We start from the raw sequence: 19,706 nt of genomic DNA on the forward strand, positions 1-19,706 counted from the left end.
ATAAATATCTTAATCTCTCTAATTTCTCACATCTCAAAACTATTTGGCTGGCACATATTAATTCGTTGTGAAAATCTTGAAATATATTGGACTTGAACACGCATACCATAGTTTGTGGACATACATGTATTCCATGTATTCTATCGAGATCTTCTCTTATTTGTGCAGAGACACCTAAGTAATTACAGGCTGGCCAGAGATGTGTCTGGTTTATTTATTGATTATAATCTGGCATATCATGTGTTATCTTGTTAAGCTAATATACCCCCCCCCCCCCCCCTCCCCAACCACCCTTTTATTATTAATTTTGCTTGAATATTTGTCATTCTTGTAAAGGGAAACAATTTATCATTCCATGAACAATACAAACCAAGGTGACTCAAAATACAATGTATCACAATTCTTCAGGGAAAGTTGGCACTGGTAACACATTTATATGTACTGTCAAGATTCAAGATTGTTGTAAATCTAAGAAACTTGTTTCTCAAACATTCAAACTCCATGTAAAAATTTCTCTTTTTTTTATATCTTTTTCTCTTCATAAAAATAACTAAATGTGATATTATTACCAGCTTTCCACACAGGGAATATCTCAGAATATTTTCCCCCTATAAACCTTTATTAAGGTATATAGGAAATATTTTTTCTGAGACATTGCCTGTGGCTTTCCAAAAGTGACAAAAGGAGATTGATATTATAGGCAGGTATGTGTCATCACAGAGCCTTCAACAACGGACAAAACCCACATCTTAAAGTTAGCAATCAAGGGCATAAGCACAGTCTGTACCAATTTTTTTTACCACTACTAAAGTTCACTAGTCTCAAGACATATATTCCATCACTTATGTGTCTAAACGAAATTTTGCAAAAACTTACTAGTCTGAATAAAAATTTTCTAATCTGGGGCATCAGACAAGTAGCTAACAGTGAAGATTGCAGCATGATCAAATGTGAAACATTTAAAACGAGAAATAAACTGCCTGATTTAAGATAATAAAAAAAAAAAAAAAAATGTGGCAGAGAGCAACCACTTATAGGCTTCAGTGACTCACAAAGTAAGACGTTATACTGACAGGTGTATGAATTATGAGTATTTCAATTTGCTCATTAGACTTTTTGTGAAGAGTCTCAGACTTTGTAAAGGATCTTTTTTAAGCCTTTCTGAATTATGCTTTTTGTCTATCATGCCTATCATACTTTTTGTCTATCATACCTATCATACTTTTTGTCTATCATACTTTCTATCATACTTTTTGTCTATCATGCCTATCATACTTTTTGTCTATCATGCCTATCATACTTTTTGTCTATCATGCCGGTTGTTCATTTAAACAATATAAACACATTAAAAAAATCGACCACATTCATTATTAAGAATATCATCCTTAAAATCCTATTTCATCTCATAGAATGAATCCAAAATCTTTTACAAATGTAATTAATCCCCCAAAAATACTTGTGTGTAATATATGTAATCCCTACATCCATCTTGAAGAGCCATAACTCTTTCGATTTGTTGGGATAAAGTCAAATTTGAAGATTGCGGCCTTTATTTAAATCCTGTAATTTCAGAAATTATTGAGATGTTTTTATTATTGTAAATAATGTGACAGAGTTTTAAACCCAATAATTTAAACTAGCATTTTAAAATACATTATATATTTTTATATGAATTAAACATTGTTTGATTGATTGTTGGTTGCTTAAAGTGCAGTGGCAAATATTTCATGCATATTCAGGACGAGAACAAGTTCACAATAAATACAATAGGTAGGTCTTGTCATAACAATGCATAATACAGGCCATAAGGGATGATGGTCGGGGAAATTTTGACTGCCACCGGAAAATGAGGGTATTGGATAGGGACAGAAATTTTGCCTCACAGAGTTGTTGTAAGGGTTCTTAAATTAATAAAATCGCATTTAAGTCTAAAATTACAAAATCCCTATTATAGATGCACACAATAATTTCTGGATTTACAGTACTTACACTGACTCTTCCTAACCTTATCAAATACAATATTACCACCATAATTAAAAAGTTTTTTAAAAGGGGGGGTGGCTTAAACTTAAATAAATATATATATATTAACTTCCAGCCCCACAGTATATACCCCTCCAACTCTCCAAGCCCCCTTTTATCTTCCTCTTTCACCTGATAAATTCAAGAAACAAGACAACTTACAGTGTGTGGCATATTTTGGTGCATTATCAGGCAATTCCTGCAAACCTAAATCTACCAGTTCGTCGTCAGAATCTTGCGAAGTACTTGTTACCAAACAACTATCATAAATCTGTAAATATATTTATGTAAATTATGATATTAAAAGGTCATGTTTATATATATATATTTATACATAAGGCATGTAAGGAAGGTCATATGTCATAACCCCTGTCAATTTTTATGTCATCTACTAAAAGGTCAAGATAAGGACATGTGTTGACAAAAACATATATATACATATGTACCTGTGATGTTATGTTTAAATCTTTCATCAATGATTATATTTGCTTTTTAATGTATATTATCAGTCAGGGGACTTACTTAAATGAGTGACTTTCTAAATCACTGATTCAAGTAACATTATTTCCATAAAGGTTGAAAGTAAGAGTTGTCTTTCTTTAATAATCACCTATTTAAGTAGTACAAAATAATCACTAGAAGAAGTGATTTAATTTTACTGTAGTTTAAATATAGAATACTAATGATCCAGGGACTAATTATGTTTCTAAACTTATCAGAACCAACACCTGTGTTGTCTAGGATGACCAGGTCATTTCAGGTGATGACCTTGTACTGAATCTAGGATAATGACATAAAAGTCACTTGTTAAGTATCATACCTCAATTTTCTTCCCAAAAATCACTTCTTTAAGTATCATTATTTTAATAACCCCCACTAATTTCAACACCCCTGACCAGTGAAATTTTTATCGCGAACAGTGGAATTTATTACATAATCTGAAAGATGAAACCTTGAACTTTACAAGAAAAATACTCCCACTGCTGGGAAAAATCTGTTAAGAAAGTATCAGTTCATTATGTAAAGCCATTATTATAGCATTTTTTCAACTAAAATAGAATTTGCAGCTAAATGATAGCATCAAAGGCATAAACCTTGATACTTAAAAGAAGCAAAAAATTCATTTTTTTCAATTTTACTAATGAAAAGATATTTTTTAAACCTATGTCAATGTATGTGTTTAAAATTTTAGTAAAACTACAAAATCACAATTTGTGACAAAACTTCGAATTTGCTACTAAAATAAGTGATTCAAAAATCACTTATTTCAGTAAGTCCCCTGACACCCCTAAAAGTATTAATTCAGTTTCCATCATTTAGCACTTTGGTAGATCTTGTTGATTATTTTTAGTGGTTTCAATTTATCTATGGTAATTTCCACCATTTGAACAAACTAGTCAAAAATCATCATTTAAAGTCAGCTTTTTTTCTATACATGCTATAAGGATGATAAGGAGTTATCTGTTAAATTATCAAAAATAGATTGATAGATTGGTGTTTATTTTACACCATATTAAAGCAAAAAGGCTAAGTCGATTCAAAATTTTTCGTTTGATACCAATTTTTCATGGATTTCTTGGGTTCAGGAAAACCATGATATTTAAATATTCCACAAATTTCAAATATTCAATAAAATTGGGAATGGAAATGGGGAATGTTTCAAAGAGACAACAACCTGACCATAAAACAGACAACAGCAGAAGGTCACCTATAGGTCTTCAACGAAGCAAGAAATTCCTGCACCCAGAAGGGTCCTTCATTCTTTTTATCTACTGTGGACTCATTTATTTTCGTTGGAACCAATTTTCGTGGATTATGGAAAACTTGCATCTTCGTGGATAGTTAATTTCTTGGTTTTGCCGAAATCTGCATACAAGCCCATTGAAGTTTGGTAATCGTTGAACATTTAATTTCGTTGTTCACCGGTACCCACGAAATCCACAAAAATTGGTATCCAACGAATAATAATCAATCCACTGTATTACAATCTTTGACCCGTCCACGTCCACTTGTATTTTTATCCATCTGATGAGAAAAGCCTTTTTTAACGGATTTTTATAGTTGATTCTTATGTTGTACTGTTATACCACTGTCCCAGGTTAAGGGGAGGGTTGGGATCCTGCTAACATGTTTAACCCCACCACATTCTGTATATATGTGCCTATCCTAAGTCAGGAGCTTGTAATTCAGTGTTTGTTGTTTGTTTATGTTTTACATCATGTACATATTTGTTTTAAGTTCATTTTTTCTAAATAAATTCTGTGTCATTTTGGTCTCATGTGGAGAGTTGTCTCATTGGCAATCATACCACATCTTCTTTTTTTATATTTAAGACAATACATAATTAATGCATTTACCAAAATGTGTATTTAATATTTCTAGCTATGAAGGGTGAAACAATTGGCAGAAACAAAACAAAAACATTCTTTACACAATAAAATTAACTGTACCAATTTTCTTGCACCAGATGAGCATTTTGACAATACATGTCTCTTCAGTGATGCTCGTGATCAAAATATTTGAAATCCAAAGCTTATATAAAAGATGAAGAGCTATATATATAATCCAAAAGGTCCAAAAAGTATAGCCAAATCCTTGAAAGGAATCAGAGCTTTGCATGAGGGAGATACATTCCTTAATTTATAATAATTTCTAATAGTTTGTAACAGCAAATTTTAATAACACAAAAAAATCCATACTTTCAAGCCAGTACCGAAGTACCTATCCTTAAAATTTAACACCAATTCACTATAAAAATGACAATGGACACCAATGCAAGTACTCACTAGTGAAGGCTATAAAGGTACCTTTAAAGCTGAAATTATGAAAACTTGCCCATCCAATATATTGAAGATTTCATAAAGCCTTACCTTTGACAATTTATCAGACTGAAAACCCTTTCCTGGTGATGAGAATAAGGTGTCCGTGGCGTCTTTTCTTGACTTCTTTGTACTGGGTACAACTTGTGAATTCTTATTTACGATATCATTTGTTATCTGCATGTTCATTTTCATTTGAATAATGGACAAACCAGTGAGGTGGTCAATAATTAACCTATTAGTTTTCCTCTTTCGTCCTGCTTTCACTGAGAAAAAAAAATATTAATATTTGTAGGCGACAATCTCTAAAATAATACTTAAACAAGAAAGTGTCCCCAGTACATGGATCCCCCACTCGCCCTATCATATTCTATGTTAAGTAGACCGTTAAATTGGGGAAATCTAATTTGGCATTAAAATTAGAAAGATTATATCATAGGGAACATGTGTACTGAGTTTCAAGTTGATTGGACTTCAACTTCTTCAAAAACTACATTGACCAAAAACTTTAACCTGAGGCGGGACAGACGAACGAAACGAACAAACAGATGAACGGACGGACAAAGGGAGGCACAGACCAGAAAACATAATGCCCCTCTACTATTGTAGGTAGGGCATAAGACACTAAACTGAATCAGTGATATAAGTGAATGCTTGTGTATTTTCATGTTGTTTGCATGTACAAGTAACCAGTCACATCCAATCTATGATTTTGTTAGATGTGTTCCTATTTACATCAATCTGATGAGTTAAGCCTTTTTCAATAGATTTATATAGTTTTTTTTTTGTTATACTGTTACACCACTGTTCCATGTTAGAGAGAGGCTGGGATCCCCCCAACATGTTTAACCCTAACACATTCTGCTTGTAATTGCATGTCCCAAGTCAGAAGCCTGTTATCATGGTAATTCAGTGGTTGTTGTTTGTTTTTTTGTACATAGTATTCTCATTTGAAATTTTACCCTTGTTGTTTTCGAGCCTTTTATTGCTGACTATGCATTAATGGGCTTTGCTCATTGTTGAAGGTTGTGCAGTGACTGTCAATTTATGTGTCATTTGGAACTCTTGTGGAGATTTGTCTCATTGACAAGCATACCACATCTTTTTTATAAATATAACTACAGACATTTTTTTTTTATTGATATATCTAATATAAAGTTCTTCCACTTGTGTCAGAGACAGCAGGGAAGCCATTTATACCCAAGAGCTTCCGTCAGGGTGGCTATCATTGAAAAGGATTAATAAACCAATGTTTTGTTAGTAAGATATACAGTCGACTTTCGTTATCTCGAGGTCAGTCAGACCAGAGAATTATTTCGAGATACATGTAGTTCGACTCAAACGAAAACTGGAAGTTTGACAGACCAAGGGACACAACTCTTGCTTAGCTTGGTAAAACTTAAATAAATCTGGATGAATATGGGAAGGGGATCTATATCATTGTATATTCTGGTATCAGATCGATTGTCTTTCATTATTATGATAAAATTATTTTTACTTATTCATTGTCAGAGAAGACTAAAACACTTACGTTTAATTTCTGGAGTACTTGATGGGTTGTCATGGCTGTCAGTTGGCCCTGTAGATGCCTTACTTATTCATTGTCAGAGAAGACTAAAACACTTACGTTTAATTTCTGGAGTACTTGATGGGTTCTCATGGCTGTCAGTTGTCCCTGCAGATGCCTTACTTATTCATTGTCAGAGAAGACTAAAACACTTACGTTTAATTTCTGGAGTACTTGATGGGTTGTCATGGTTGTCAGTTGTCCCTGTAGATGCCTTACTTATTCATTGTCAGAGAAGACTAAAACACTTACGTTTAATTTCTGGAGTACTTGATGGGTTGTCATGGCTGTCAGTTGGCCCTGTAGATGCCTTACTTATTCATTGTCAGAGAAGACTAAAACACTTACGTTTAATTTCTGGAGTACTTGATGGGTTCTCATGGCTGTCAGTTGTCCCTGCAGATGCCTTACTTATTCATTGTCAGAGAAGACTAAAACACTTACGTTTAATTTCTGGAGTACTTGATGGGTTGTCATGGTTGTCAGTTGTCCCTGTAGATGCCTTACTTATTCATTGTCAGAGAAGACTAAAACACTTACGTTTAATTTCTGGAGTACTTGATGGGTTCTCATGGCTGTCAGTTGTCCCTGCAGATGCCTTACTTATTCATTGTCAGAGAAGACTAAAACACTTACGTTTAATTTCTGGAGTACTTGATGGGTTCTCATGGCTGTCAGTTGTCCCTGCAGATGCCTTACTTATTCATTGTCAGAGAAGACTAAAACACTTACGTTTAATTTCTGGAGTACTTGATGGGTTGTCATGGTTGTCAGTTGTCCCTGTAGATGCCTTACTTATTCATTGTCAGAGAAGACTAAAACACTTACGTTTAATTTCTGGAGTACTTGATGGGTTCTCATGGCTGTCAGTTGTCCCTGCAGATGCCTTACTTATTCATTGTCAGAGAAGACTAAAACACTTACGTTTAATTTCTGGAGTACTTGATGGGTTCTCATGGCTGTCAGTTGTCCCTGCAGATGCCTTACTTATTCATTGTCAGAGAAGACTAAAACACTTACGTTTAATTTCTGGAGTACTTGATGGGTTGTCATGGTTGTCAGTTGTCCCTGTAGATGCCTTACTTATTCATTGTCAGAGAAGACTAAAACACTTACGTTTAATTTCTGGAGTACTTGATGGGTTGTCATGGTTGTCAGTTGTCCCTGTAGATGCCTTACTTATTCATTGTCAGAGAAGACTAAAACACTTACGTTTAATTTCTGGAGTACTTGATGGGTTCTCATGGCTGTCAGTTGTCCCTGCAGATGCCTTACTTATTCATTGTCAGAGAAGACTAAAACACTTACGTTTAATTTCTGGAGTACTTGATGGGTTCTCATGGCTGTCAGTTGTCCCTGCAGATGCCTTACTTATTCATTGTCAGAGAAGACTAAAACACTTACGTTTAATTTCTGGAGTACTTGATGGGTTGTCATGGTTGTCAGTTGTCCCTGTAGATGCCTTACTTATTCATTGTCAGAGAAGACTAAAACACTTACGTTTAATTTCTGGAGTACTTGATGGGTTCTCATGGCTGTCAGTTGTCCCTGCAGATGCCTTACTTATTCATTGTCAGAGAAGACTAAAACACTTACGTTTAATTTCTGGAGTACTTGATGGGTTGTCATGGTTGTCAGTTGTCCCTGTAGATGCCTTACTTATTCATTGTCAGAGAAGACTAAAACACTTACGTTTAATTTCTGGAGTACTTGATGGGTTCTCATGGCTGTCAGTTGTCCCTGCAGATGCCTTACTTATTCATTGTCAGAGAAGACTAAAACACTTACGTTTAATTTCTGGAGTACTTGATGGGTTCTCATGGCTGTCAGTTGTCCCTGCAGATGCCTTACTTATTCATTGTCAGAGAAGACTAAAACACTTACGTTTAATTTCTGGAGTACTTGATGGGTTCTCATGGCTGTCAGTTGTCCCTGTAGATGCCTTACTTATTCATAGTCAGAGAAGACTAAAACACTTACGTTTAATTTCTGGAGTACTTGATGGGTTCTCATGGCTGTCAGTTGTCCCTGTAGATGCCTTACTTATTCATTGTCAGAGAAGACTAAAACACTTACGTTTAATTTCTGGAGTACTTGATGGGTTCTCATGGCTGTCAGTTGTCCCTGTAGATGCCTTACTTATTCATTGTCAGAGAAGACTAAAACACTTACGTTTAATTTCTGGAGTACTTGATGGGTTCTCATGGCTGTCAGTTGTCCCTGTAGATGCCTTACTTATTCATTGTCAGAGAAGACTAAAACACTTACGTTTAATTTCTGGAGTACTTGATTGGTTCTCATGGCTGTCAGTTGTCCCTGTAGATGCCTTGCGTCTTCTAGTCTTTCTTCCGAGTGCCTTAGGCGTTTCAGTCTTCTCTCTTGGTGCTGTTGTTTTTTTCTTAATAAATATTAAAAGCACTTATAACAATATTTAAATATACAGACATTAGCCAGAGCAGTAAAATTATATTACCGCTATATTATGAATTTTTCCTTTGATCTTGCCGACTGATAATTTCCTTTCTCAGGGAAGTTGAGTGATATGAAAAAGGAGTCGAGTGATATGAAAATTATTGCTAGAAACTAATGGAACACGTGCCATTGTCAAGGAAATTAACAACGTCTTCATACAATGTAGGTTAAATAGCAATAAACAAGATAAACAGATTATCATTGGTCATCTTAACTTAGTTGCTTCTCTTACTCTCGCCGTACCCGCTCAAGCAAGAAAATCAATCTCGTTGAGATAATCAACGATAATCTATAAATACATCAGCAACATAAACATATCACAGACCATTTTGCATTTAAATGGAGTTGGTATAGGTTGAAAGGTTTCCTTGAGTGAGAAATAACATTTATATAAATACATAAAAATATACAAAATAACATTTTATCTATTAACATGATTAATTCAAACTGAGAAGTTATTCCTCGTGGAAAAGTTAAGGAACACGATTTAAAAATAATGATTGATTGGTTGGTTGCCTAAGGTCCAGTGGCAAATAAAAAACATCAAGAATAAATTGCTTTGCCATGCTGAGCGCAGCTGGATACGACTGCATAGGTCCAACCCTAAACAGTTGGGCAAAATTGACACTATATTTGCACTTGATTCAGGTCTAAATTCATGAAATTTGGATTGTAATTGAATATTTTACACTTATAAAGTTTCTGACACAGAATAAGTGTAGTCAAAGAACAAAGTATAAAGTTTCTGACACAGAATAAGTGTAGTCAAAGAACAAAGTATAAAGTTTCTGACACAGAATAAGTGTAGTCAAAGAACAAAGTATAAAGTTTCTGACACAGAATAAGTGTAGTCAAAGAACAAAGTATAATGTTTCTGACACAGAATAAGTGTAGTCAAAGAACAAAGTATAAAGTTTCTGACACAGAATAAGTGTAGTCAAAGAACAAAGTATAAAGTTTCTGACACAGAATAAGTATAGTAAAAGAACAAAGTATTGGTTACAGGATTAGAGATTTCATTCATTTTTTTGCTTTTGTGTTATACACTAGGTTGTTGCAAATTGACCCCTCCCGAAAATAAAATGAATAAAATTTGACCCCCCTTTTTTTGCTTTTATGCAATCAGTGTTTTCATTAAGAACCGGCCGCCGGCCATTTTGACCTGTTCAATTCAATTTCTGGCCGGTTCAGTTGTCCTGAATAAAAAAAAAAGTCCTATTTTTTTTTTATGAGATCTTTTTATATTAAAATCATGACAACGGAGTTCGAGGGAGTTCGAAGATTTGTGTTTATATTTTAAACCGACATGCGGTTGCAACGACGATTTTCCGCTGTACCCTTGCAGTCAATCAAGAGGTGCGTCTAAATTGGCGGAATCTCGAGTACATACAATTGGCTGTTATTTCAGACTTCCTGTTTGACACACGTGTTTATCGTTGTTATGATTGAATGAATAGTATGTACCCTCGCAGCTCTCGAGTCTTCATTATGTATGTATGTACGTAGATCTCTCCGTTTACGGAGCACCCAGAACACTACATGATTTTTTTCACTTTAACAACTACCACGTCAAAGAGTAGAAAAGGTTTGGATTACTATGTAGTTTGACAATATCCCGTTGACTATATCCCGTTGTATAAAAGCCAGAATTGGTAGCTACGACGTACCCATACAGATACAGATACAGAAGATTTGGAACAGTTTGAATGACGTTATAGTTTTACTGTTTAATTGATGTCTACAACTGGCCCCGTCGATCTGCCGGCAACTACAGAGCATCCGAAAAGGGGGCAGGGTACATCGATGAAAAGTTGCATTGACAGGTCCCGTTCCAAATCATAGATATATTTCTGGTCATAATACTTTCAGTTGTGAGGTATGTAACCCTTTTAAAAGCTATCAAATGAAATTAAGAAGAAGTGGAAGCTCATGTTTTCTTATAAATGAGCCTGGCCAGCACTTCTTCTTCTTCTTTCTTTACACATCTTTTCATACCACCGGGATAATGGGAAGGGGGATATTTAAAACTGCTGCGTGCAGGGGAAGTGCTGTCCAAATTTTTTAGGGGTCCTCAAAGGTAGGACAAGAATCTGGTTTTAAATGTAAATAGCACCATAATTTTCTTATTGTCCCAAGTCCCTATCTAAATAAAATTAACCTCTTGTCAGGTTCAGAGTTTTTGCTACTACATGTACATGTAACCTTTTATCAACAATATAAATCCAGAAATAAATTATGATGCTCAATGTAGTATTTTTTTATTCTGAGGATGAATCAGATTTTGAGGACGATTGTTGCTGGTGAACTCTATTTTGGCATGGATAACAAGTTGTTATACATAAGTGTCATTGAATTGTATCCATCAATCATTATAATAATTAATCTCTTATTAAAGTGATAAAAATGAAAATATTTCAATATTATACTTTCTGACTTGGTGATGTTAGATAATAATTCATTCATTGACTTAGAAAAACTTTAGGTTGCCTACATTAACAGTAGTACTGTAAAAGTGACATTTTAAGAACAATAATAATTTTATGCCATGGCCAGAATTCAGGATTTTGTGTCTAATATTTTTTTTTAAATCTTTGAGGGGTAGAAATGACATTTTCAGAACTATAGTTTTATGCCAGGAATGCAGGTTTTTAAGCCTTTTTGTTTAAAAAACAAGGGGGCTAGTGGTAAAAGTGACATTTTCAGAACTATAATGTAATGCCCAGAATGCAGGATTTTGCGTCTAATTTAAAAAAAAATCGTGGGGGGGCAAGCCCCCCCCCCATACCCCCCTTTTAGGTTTGGGCCTGCTTAAATCTCTAATTGGCCCCTTCAAACAAAATGAAGTGAAACCCCTGTGCAATACACTATGCTGTTGCAAATTGACCCCCCCCCCCCCACAAAAAAAAAAAAAAAAAAAAAAAAAAAAAAAAGAAAAAATATCTTTTTACCTTTACCAAAAAAAAAAAAAATATTTGAAGAAATTTCTTTTTAATTTTTGAAATCTGAAATCTGGAATGAGAAAAAAATTGCACCTTCCCCTCTCCCATTTCTTTTTTGAAGTTGGGCCAGGTAAGCTAAAACTGATCCACAGTATTTAGTAATTCCTGGCCTATATCACTAGAAAAACCAAAGAGCTATCAAGCCCGCTTACTGCCTATGATGCCTGTCAACAGCTATTATTATTGACTAGATCGATTTTATAGACATTCTACATTCAAAATAGCTGTCGTATTTCAAAGTTGCTGTCAATCAGTTATTTTTGCCGTCTGCAGTTAAAATCGTCTTTCCGCTCGGCAGATTTGACATTTACCTTTTAATCCCTCTGATACCATCAGATAACGGTGGTCCTTTAACAGACGTCCGTTTAATTGAGAAGTTAAATCTCGCGATCGGTATCGTGAACGTTGTTTTTAATTTAAAGTTTTTGCAATTATATATATATAATGTTCATGATGTTTATGTGGTATCTTTCAAATTAATACAAATTATTATATATATGGTTCGGAAGACTTTGAAAAATATTCGAAATCGGTAAAATCATCCTAAAGTTTTAACACCATTTTTAAATTCATAATTTTAGTACCTTGACGATTATGTTAAATTGTTTCCCCCCAGGCATATACAATCAACCTTGTGAATTGAGTTCACATCAAAGGAGATTGTCATTCGACAAGTAAACTGTATATTTATGCATATTATACCGATAAACTGTATTGTTTAAGGTAAATAAAGAATAGAATAGGAGAGTTAATTGCTTAATCCAGTTGAAAAAAGTTCTTTGATAGCGGCGATCCTTTTTTGATAATAATTAAATGTTCTAGTTTCGTAATGATATTAGTATTGAAATGTTTCAAATGAATTTTAAATTATAAATTGTTAATTATGGAATACGCATTTTTTACCAGTCAGGAACCATGATAGCGTATAATTTGTTTTCTTTATCAAACAGATTATTTCCACTTTTAAATTTCATAATTGAGATTTGTCCGACTGTAAAAATTTACCATAGATTCGTTTTAAATAGCGTAATAATCAATTAGAATATAAATACACATTCCATTGCCGTATTTACTGATCATCGTCTTTTCTTGATTTTAGGTGTCTATTGAATGGTATGTGAACAATAAACAGGCACGTGAAATTTTGTCAAGATATCTAATTACTATCAGACATATAATTCTGCAATAAAATGTCTCTGTCCAAATTTTGACAGAAGAATAAAATGCCTTTAAGTGGCATTTGATTTTGTTCAAGATTTTTATTCACATACCTGTCTATTTGCATGTTAATAGTTTTGTTCATGTTCGATAAAATTTCCTTATCTAACCAGGAACATATATATTCCCAGATCTAACACATGTTTTTTTATAATTTCGGGGTGAATGAAATTTCCTTTAACAAAGTTGATTTACCAGTATTTAGTAAGGTCTCCATCTCATGTTTATAAGCATACGCATTGTGAGTAAAGTTAATTCACAGAATCTGTGTATTCCTTCAGTAATCCCCAATTTTGATTGCGGTTTTCTTAAAAGAAACAACCTATTGTATTTGAAAAAGTACGGTAATTGGACAAAGTTGTTGTTTTACTATTCATATACGCATGCTATGTTCTGTAGCGTTTTTCGGGGTTGTCAGTATGACCAAGGAGATTATATGAGAAGGTCTCATATAACCTCCTTGGTATCATATATTAGTTTATTTTAAAGTATTAGTTCGTGTTCTAAAATTTTAATAAATTTCAAAATGTACTACTTTGAATCCTGTATTATTCACCTTTCTTAATGAAAAAGATTTATTTTTACCAAGGAGGTCATATAACTTCCTTGTTTTTACATTTAATCATTATTTGAAATATATATAACATAACTTTATATATCAGTATCTTAGACTGCTAGTTCTTCACGTAAATTGCTAACTTTTAATCTAACTATTAAACATTGCTTATAATTAAATTGAATGGGGTCAAGCTATTTTTTCTTTTATTCCTTAAATTTTATTCTATTTTTAAAAACATTTTGTTGTACCGTTTTATATCTCAGTTAAAGAAGATTGTGTTTGTTAAAATTGTTCTCAAGCTGTCAGTAGTTTTCTTTTGACTTTATCGTGTATATATGTATATAAAGAAGAACATCAATACACTAGTTGATAGCGCCAGTGGTGGATTGACCCGGGCATAGGCCGGGGGCATAATTGGCACGTGTTGAGGAGACAAATTGGAAAGAAACAAAATGAATGATTGTCGATAGTTTAACGTCCAGTGGCAAATATTTCATGCATGTTTCACTGGACGAGGATATCAACTGGCAGAAGAATGAAAAAATAAAGTGGAATGGTTAAAAAACAAATACGATATAGCAGAGACATATAATACAAGATGTCTCTGGATATAGTAATATGGAAACGAATAAAATATTTAAATGGTTTACATGGTGCCCCCAGGCATACGAGGTTCTGGTCCGCACATACAATCAATTTCTTAAAAAATGTTGGTCCCCCCCATGTTTTATATAAAAATTGTCACGCGTAAAATGTACATTATGTAATTTGAAAATTATCCTTATTTGTATACAATTAATTTGGTTTATAAAATTTATGAAATTTAATTACATTCCCTTTTTTTCATCTTAGTGGTCAACAGATGTAGCTTGACCTTTAACTTGACATTGCTCAGTTTGTTCGCCTAAAATTAGCTGACACCAATTATCTTCTTGCACGAGAATTTCATACGGCGGCAAAATTCATGTAACAGTAAACTTAGGTGACCTTACTAAATGACCGTGGGAAAATCAATTCAGTGTTACATTCCATGTGTAATAATCGAGGCTCTTGAGGGTCCATTTGCAATTAATTTATGAAAGTCTAAATTATAATCCTTTTTCAAATACATAAAAAATGTCTTCTTTAACTATTTATAATTTATTAGTCAACTCAATGGCGTATGTAAGATATACACGTCCATGAACAACAATATTCATTACGGTGCATGTCGTGGAGATCGTACCAATTATATTCAATTATTATTTTAACTTATAAATCTCTAAAAGTTACAAAAGTCGAGTGTGTGAGTTGCTAAGGTAGAGTTCCAAGTTAGTGAGCTATCTGCGGACTAGAATGTATTTTTAAAAAAAGGCAGGAGGAGCTAATTGGAAAAAAGGCAGAACAGAGATACGACTAAAAAAAAATGCCGGACATTTACTTTTATTTCACCCCAACCCCCTTTTTTTAAAAAGAAACAATTATGTGGTAGCCCCCTTCTGAAAGTCGAGTTGTGAGTTACAAAAACATTTATACCTTCTCCAATTTTTTAATTTCCTATATTTAATCAGTCGTCAGAGTTTTCAGGTTTACTTCGCATTTAAAAACAAAGCATGCGTGCGGTGACCTAAAGTTGTTAATATCTGTGTCATTTTGGTCTCTTGTGGACATATGTCTCATTGGCAATCATACCACATCTTTTTTTGCATGAGGCTGGGTACTGGTATTTTGATGGCAGGTTTTAAAAGAGTTGTTTGAGACTTATCTTTACTTCCTTTTGACGATAAACTTCTATCCAAGAATACAAATCTTTATTTTCAAGTTAGTAAAAATTATTAATACTTTACCCACAGCATGCCGAAAAAAAAGTCCATTTATGCGTAAAATACGGATGCAATATTTGCCACTCCACGTTCAGATATCCCAATTAAAGATGTATACCAACATTATCAACATATATTTGTACCTATTTAAAAAAACAGCTCAGTAGATGTCACCTGCCAATTAATCTTAAGCTGTATAAACTAATACAACTGTACCATTGCAATCAACGAAACTAAGATGAAGTCCAAACAAAAAAGAATCAACAATATAGTAAATCATTCTATAAGCAAGCATCATAAATTGTTAGAGATACACCATTTGTTTTAATGGTTTTCCTTATTTTCACGCACACCTAGCTTTTGGCGTAACTCTCAACCCGACTTTCGTAACTCGCATCATAACTTTTGTTTTTCTCAACTCGATTCCCCGCAACAATCGGCACGCAAAATAAGTTCATTTATATGTTTTTCGTATATATTTTATTTGATACCAATATTGACTTAATATATTACTTCCATGGTCTTATTCGTCTACATACTGTCAGTCAGTCAGTCTCACTTGCGGACAAACTTTTCACGTTCTAAAATTATACATTAAAGTAGTATGCTATACAAACAACAAGTTTAACTTTATTATTTAAACGTTGATCTGGAATCAATTTTATTGAAAAATTAAAGTCGCAGAAATCGTGAGATACTATCAATGTGGCATTATACACAACACAAATTAGCGCACATAGAAGACTTGTTGCGACACCTAACATATTACAGGTAATATACATGTAGCTGTCGGTAATTCGAAAATGTCGAGGAAAACTCGCACTAAATTCAAATAGCCGGAAATGTCAAGGAAGACTGATTTTGGGGTGTTTCTAATTACAATGACTTTAACTAATCCGAATAATTCAGTCGTTTATATTACGCTGATCTACGATAACCTCGCAAGTAGGAGAGGACCATTTCGGGGAGGGACCGAATTATTCGGATTCACAAAATAATGATGTGTATAGCAAGAGACTTGTGAATTTTTTTTGTGCTAATAAATATTATCTAAAGTATAAATTAAACATTTTAAAACCATATAATTTACATATGTTTTTTTTAGGTATGCTATAGTTATGCATGAACTTATTTAACTAAGAACAAATATTGACATAGGAATAACTGTTTTCAGATGTATATGACAAAAACAACATAATTAAATTGAAGTCGAATTTCAGGGTTGAAAATTTGTAAGGGTTCTGCGGAACCCACATCTTCGCTTGCCAAGGATTACGATCCACTCCCGTTTTCTCCACGTCGGCACCGTGGAGAGAACGGGAATGGATCGTAACCCTTAGCTAACAAAGATGCGGAACCCAGTGTCTCGCCTACTTTTGCTGTTAACAAAAATGACGAAAAAAAATCCATAAAAAAATTCCTCTCGATACTATCTTTTCATTGTCAGAAGCTTCTGTAAAATATAAAAAAAAAATGTGGTATGATTGCCAATGAGACCTCTGTCCACAAAAAACCAAAATAACACAGACATTAACAACTATAGGTCAACGTACGGCCTTCAACAATGAGCAAAGCCCATACCGCATAGTCGGCTATAAAAGGCCCCAATATGACAATGTAAAACAATTCAAACGAGAAAGCTAACAGCCCAATTTATAGAAAAATTAACGAAAAAAAAATTGTATCACATACACAAACGACAACCCCTGAATTACAGGTGCCGGACTTGGTACAGACACATACATAAATAATGTGGCTAAAGGCTTTGCTCATTGTTGAAGGCCGTACGGTGACCTATAATTGTTAATGTTTCTGTCATTTTGGTCTTTTGTGGATAGTTGTCTCATTGGTAATCTTACCACATCTTTTTTTTTTTTAAGTTTGGTGGAAATCAAAGATAGTTTTTATCAGAATTTTAAAAACTTTAACCACAGAGTGAATATTTGCGGACGAAGCAGACGGAATAGAGGATCGCTATGTTTCGCGTTTTCATCGTAGGCTCGCCAAAAATGGGGCTGGGCCTTTGCTGATAGAATATTTATTTCAACTATGGATATTTATTACAAGCGCTGCAATCATCTTCACTTTCCATGCCTCATTTTAAGCCCATTTTTATGGGCATTGTGTTTTCTGGTCTGGAGGTCCGTTACGGTCTGTCTGTCCGTTCATTCGTTTCTTTTTCCCTCCGTCTTCCCCGCTTCAACTTAAAAACTTTGGTCGTGGTTGTTTTTGTTGTTTTGATGTCAACCCAAAATCAACTTGAAACTGAGTACACATGTTCCCTGTGATATGATCTTTTAATTTCAATGCCAATTTAAAGTTTTTTACTCCCATCTTCACGGTCTACTGGTACTGAACATAGAAAATGATAGTGCGGATGGGGCATCCGTGTACTATCACATTTTCTTGTTGTTTATGTAAAAACAAAGATTTGTACAGCAAGCTGGACCATGTAAAAAGTAGTTGTTGTTACGTCTTGCATTATTAAATTTTGTTTTTATATTTTTATATTTTTATCCAAAATACTCTCGAAATTGATACCCATCTTTATTTTCGGACGGCCTCTTTTACTGGACATGACTCTATTGTTTTCTATCGTCTTCGACATGCATGAAATAGTTTCCACTAGGGACGCAACCAACAATCAATCAACCAACCCAACGTTTTGATTTTTTTCCGTCTATTGTTATGGACGACATAAAAAAATTAACCAAGGATACACAATTGAAATCAAATAATTTTTTTTTTGATCCTACATAGAATTTTTGATGTCGACCCTTACGCTTACGTATACGTTATTGTATCATCTTTAGGAGAAACCAGCCTGTTCACAAGGCGGAGCTTCCATTTGAATTTTAAGGGGGTGGCTTAGATGAAAAATAATGGGTTTTTTTGCAAAGCTGTCTGTCCAGCAAATGTTTCTTACTCATAACTCCTGTCCTGCATTTTTTCTTATTTCCAGCCTTGCTGCGTGAAAGAACTGGTGTACACAACCGTAGAATTGTACACAAAATAGGTGTGCATTGCCTGTCGATGGGGACAATCGGTCATGCGTTACATTTAAAGCTTTCATCATACCGGGGTATTGACAGATATTACTTTTGTTGTAACATTCTAATCGGTATAACTGCATTCAATAAAGTTTAGTTATTATACCCCACGCAACAGGTTGCGGAGGGTATAATGTTTTTGACCCGTCCGTCCGTCCGTCAGTCCTGTTTCTTGTCATCTCAACTCCTCTCAAACCACACAACAGAATTTCACGAAACCTTTTCAGATGATAAGGACATACTATGTAGTTGTGGATATCGACGGGAAATTGCGATTCAATTTTTTCTAGGAGTTACGCCCCCTTGAACTTATTTACTTTAATGTACTACTGTAACAGTTTGTCATCGCAACTCCTCTCAAACCACTCAACAGAATTTCACGAAACCTTTTCAGATAATAAGGACATACTATGCAGTTGTGCTAGTGCATGTCGACGGGAAATTGCGATTCAATTTTTTTCTAGGAGTTAAGCCTCTTTGAACCTATTTTCTTTAATGTACTACTGCAACAGTTTGTCATCTCAACTCCTCTCAAACCACACAACAGAATTTCACGAAACCTTTTCAGATGATAAGGACATACTATGTAGTTGTGCATATCGACGGGAAATTGCGATTCAATTTTTTTCTAGGAGTTACGCCCCTTTGAACTTATTTACTTTAATGTACTACTGCAACAGTTTGTCATCGCAACTCCTCTCAAACCACACAACAGAATTTCACGAAACCTTTTCAGATAATAAGGACATACTATGTAGTTGTGCATATCGACGAGATTTTGTTTCTCCAGTGAAAATATGAAGACGTGGGGTATATGAGCGTGCTCACAAAGGTTCTTTAATTTTGTACAGGTTCAATAATATGTACGATAGCCGACATACTTGACATGTATGCATGGTATAGTTACCACTGAACGCATATAAAACAAATATTAGTAACATACTCAAAAAAGAATTTTTTAATATATTAGCGATTAATTATATGAGTGGCGAGGTACAAGTTATAATCTTTATAGAGAAAAGCTCTCGGTTACAAAGAAAACAATACCATGGCAAACAAGAGTGTATGAAATTTGGGCTAGAAAAAGAAAAATCGAACTTATAGCTCGGTAATGTCAGATAACAACGAGTATGTTTTTTCTTTACTTTTTCCATATGATAGCCAATGACAATAGTAGATGCACTTGGGCAAATATCAA

The 19,706-nt window shown here is 34.1% G+C and overlaps 1 protein-coding gene across 2 annotated transcripts in view; it reads right to left on the reverse strand.

Annotated features, from left to right (window-relative positions):
- The window catches only part of LOC139482392 (uncharacterized), a 51,216-nt gene that overhangs the window by 19,220 nt on the left and 12,290 nt on the right, over positions 1-19,706 (reverse strand). Inside the window, exons 5-8 of one of the 2 annotated variants that reach the window (XM_071266282.1) lie at positions 8,735-8,806; positions 8,101-8,158; positions 4,893-5,107; positions 2,185-2,293 (exon numbers count right to left, since the gene is read on the reverse strand). In XM_071266282.1, the coding sequence (XP_071122383.1) occupies positions 2,185-2,293; positions 4,893-5,107; positions 8,101-8,158; positions 8,735-8,806 (454 nt within the window). Of the gene's footprint in view, positions 1-2,184; positions 2,294-4,892; positions 5,108-8,100; positions 8,159-8,676; positions 8,807-19,706 lie in introns of both variants that reach the window. The other variant, XM_071266281.1, reaches the window with a different exon arrangement.

This window comes from Mytilus edulis, chromosome 7 (assembly GCF_963676685.1).
Source record: "Mytilus edulis chromosome 7, xbMytEdul2.2, whole genome shotgun sequence".
NCBI classification, from domain to species: Eukaryota; Metazoa; Mollusca; class Bivalvia; order Mytilida; family Mytilidae; genus Mytilus; species Mytilus edulis.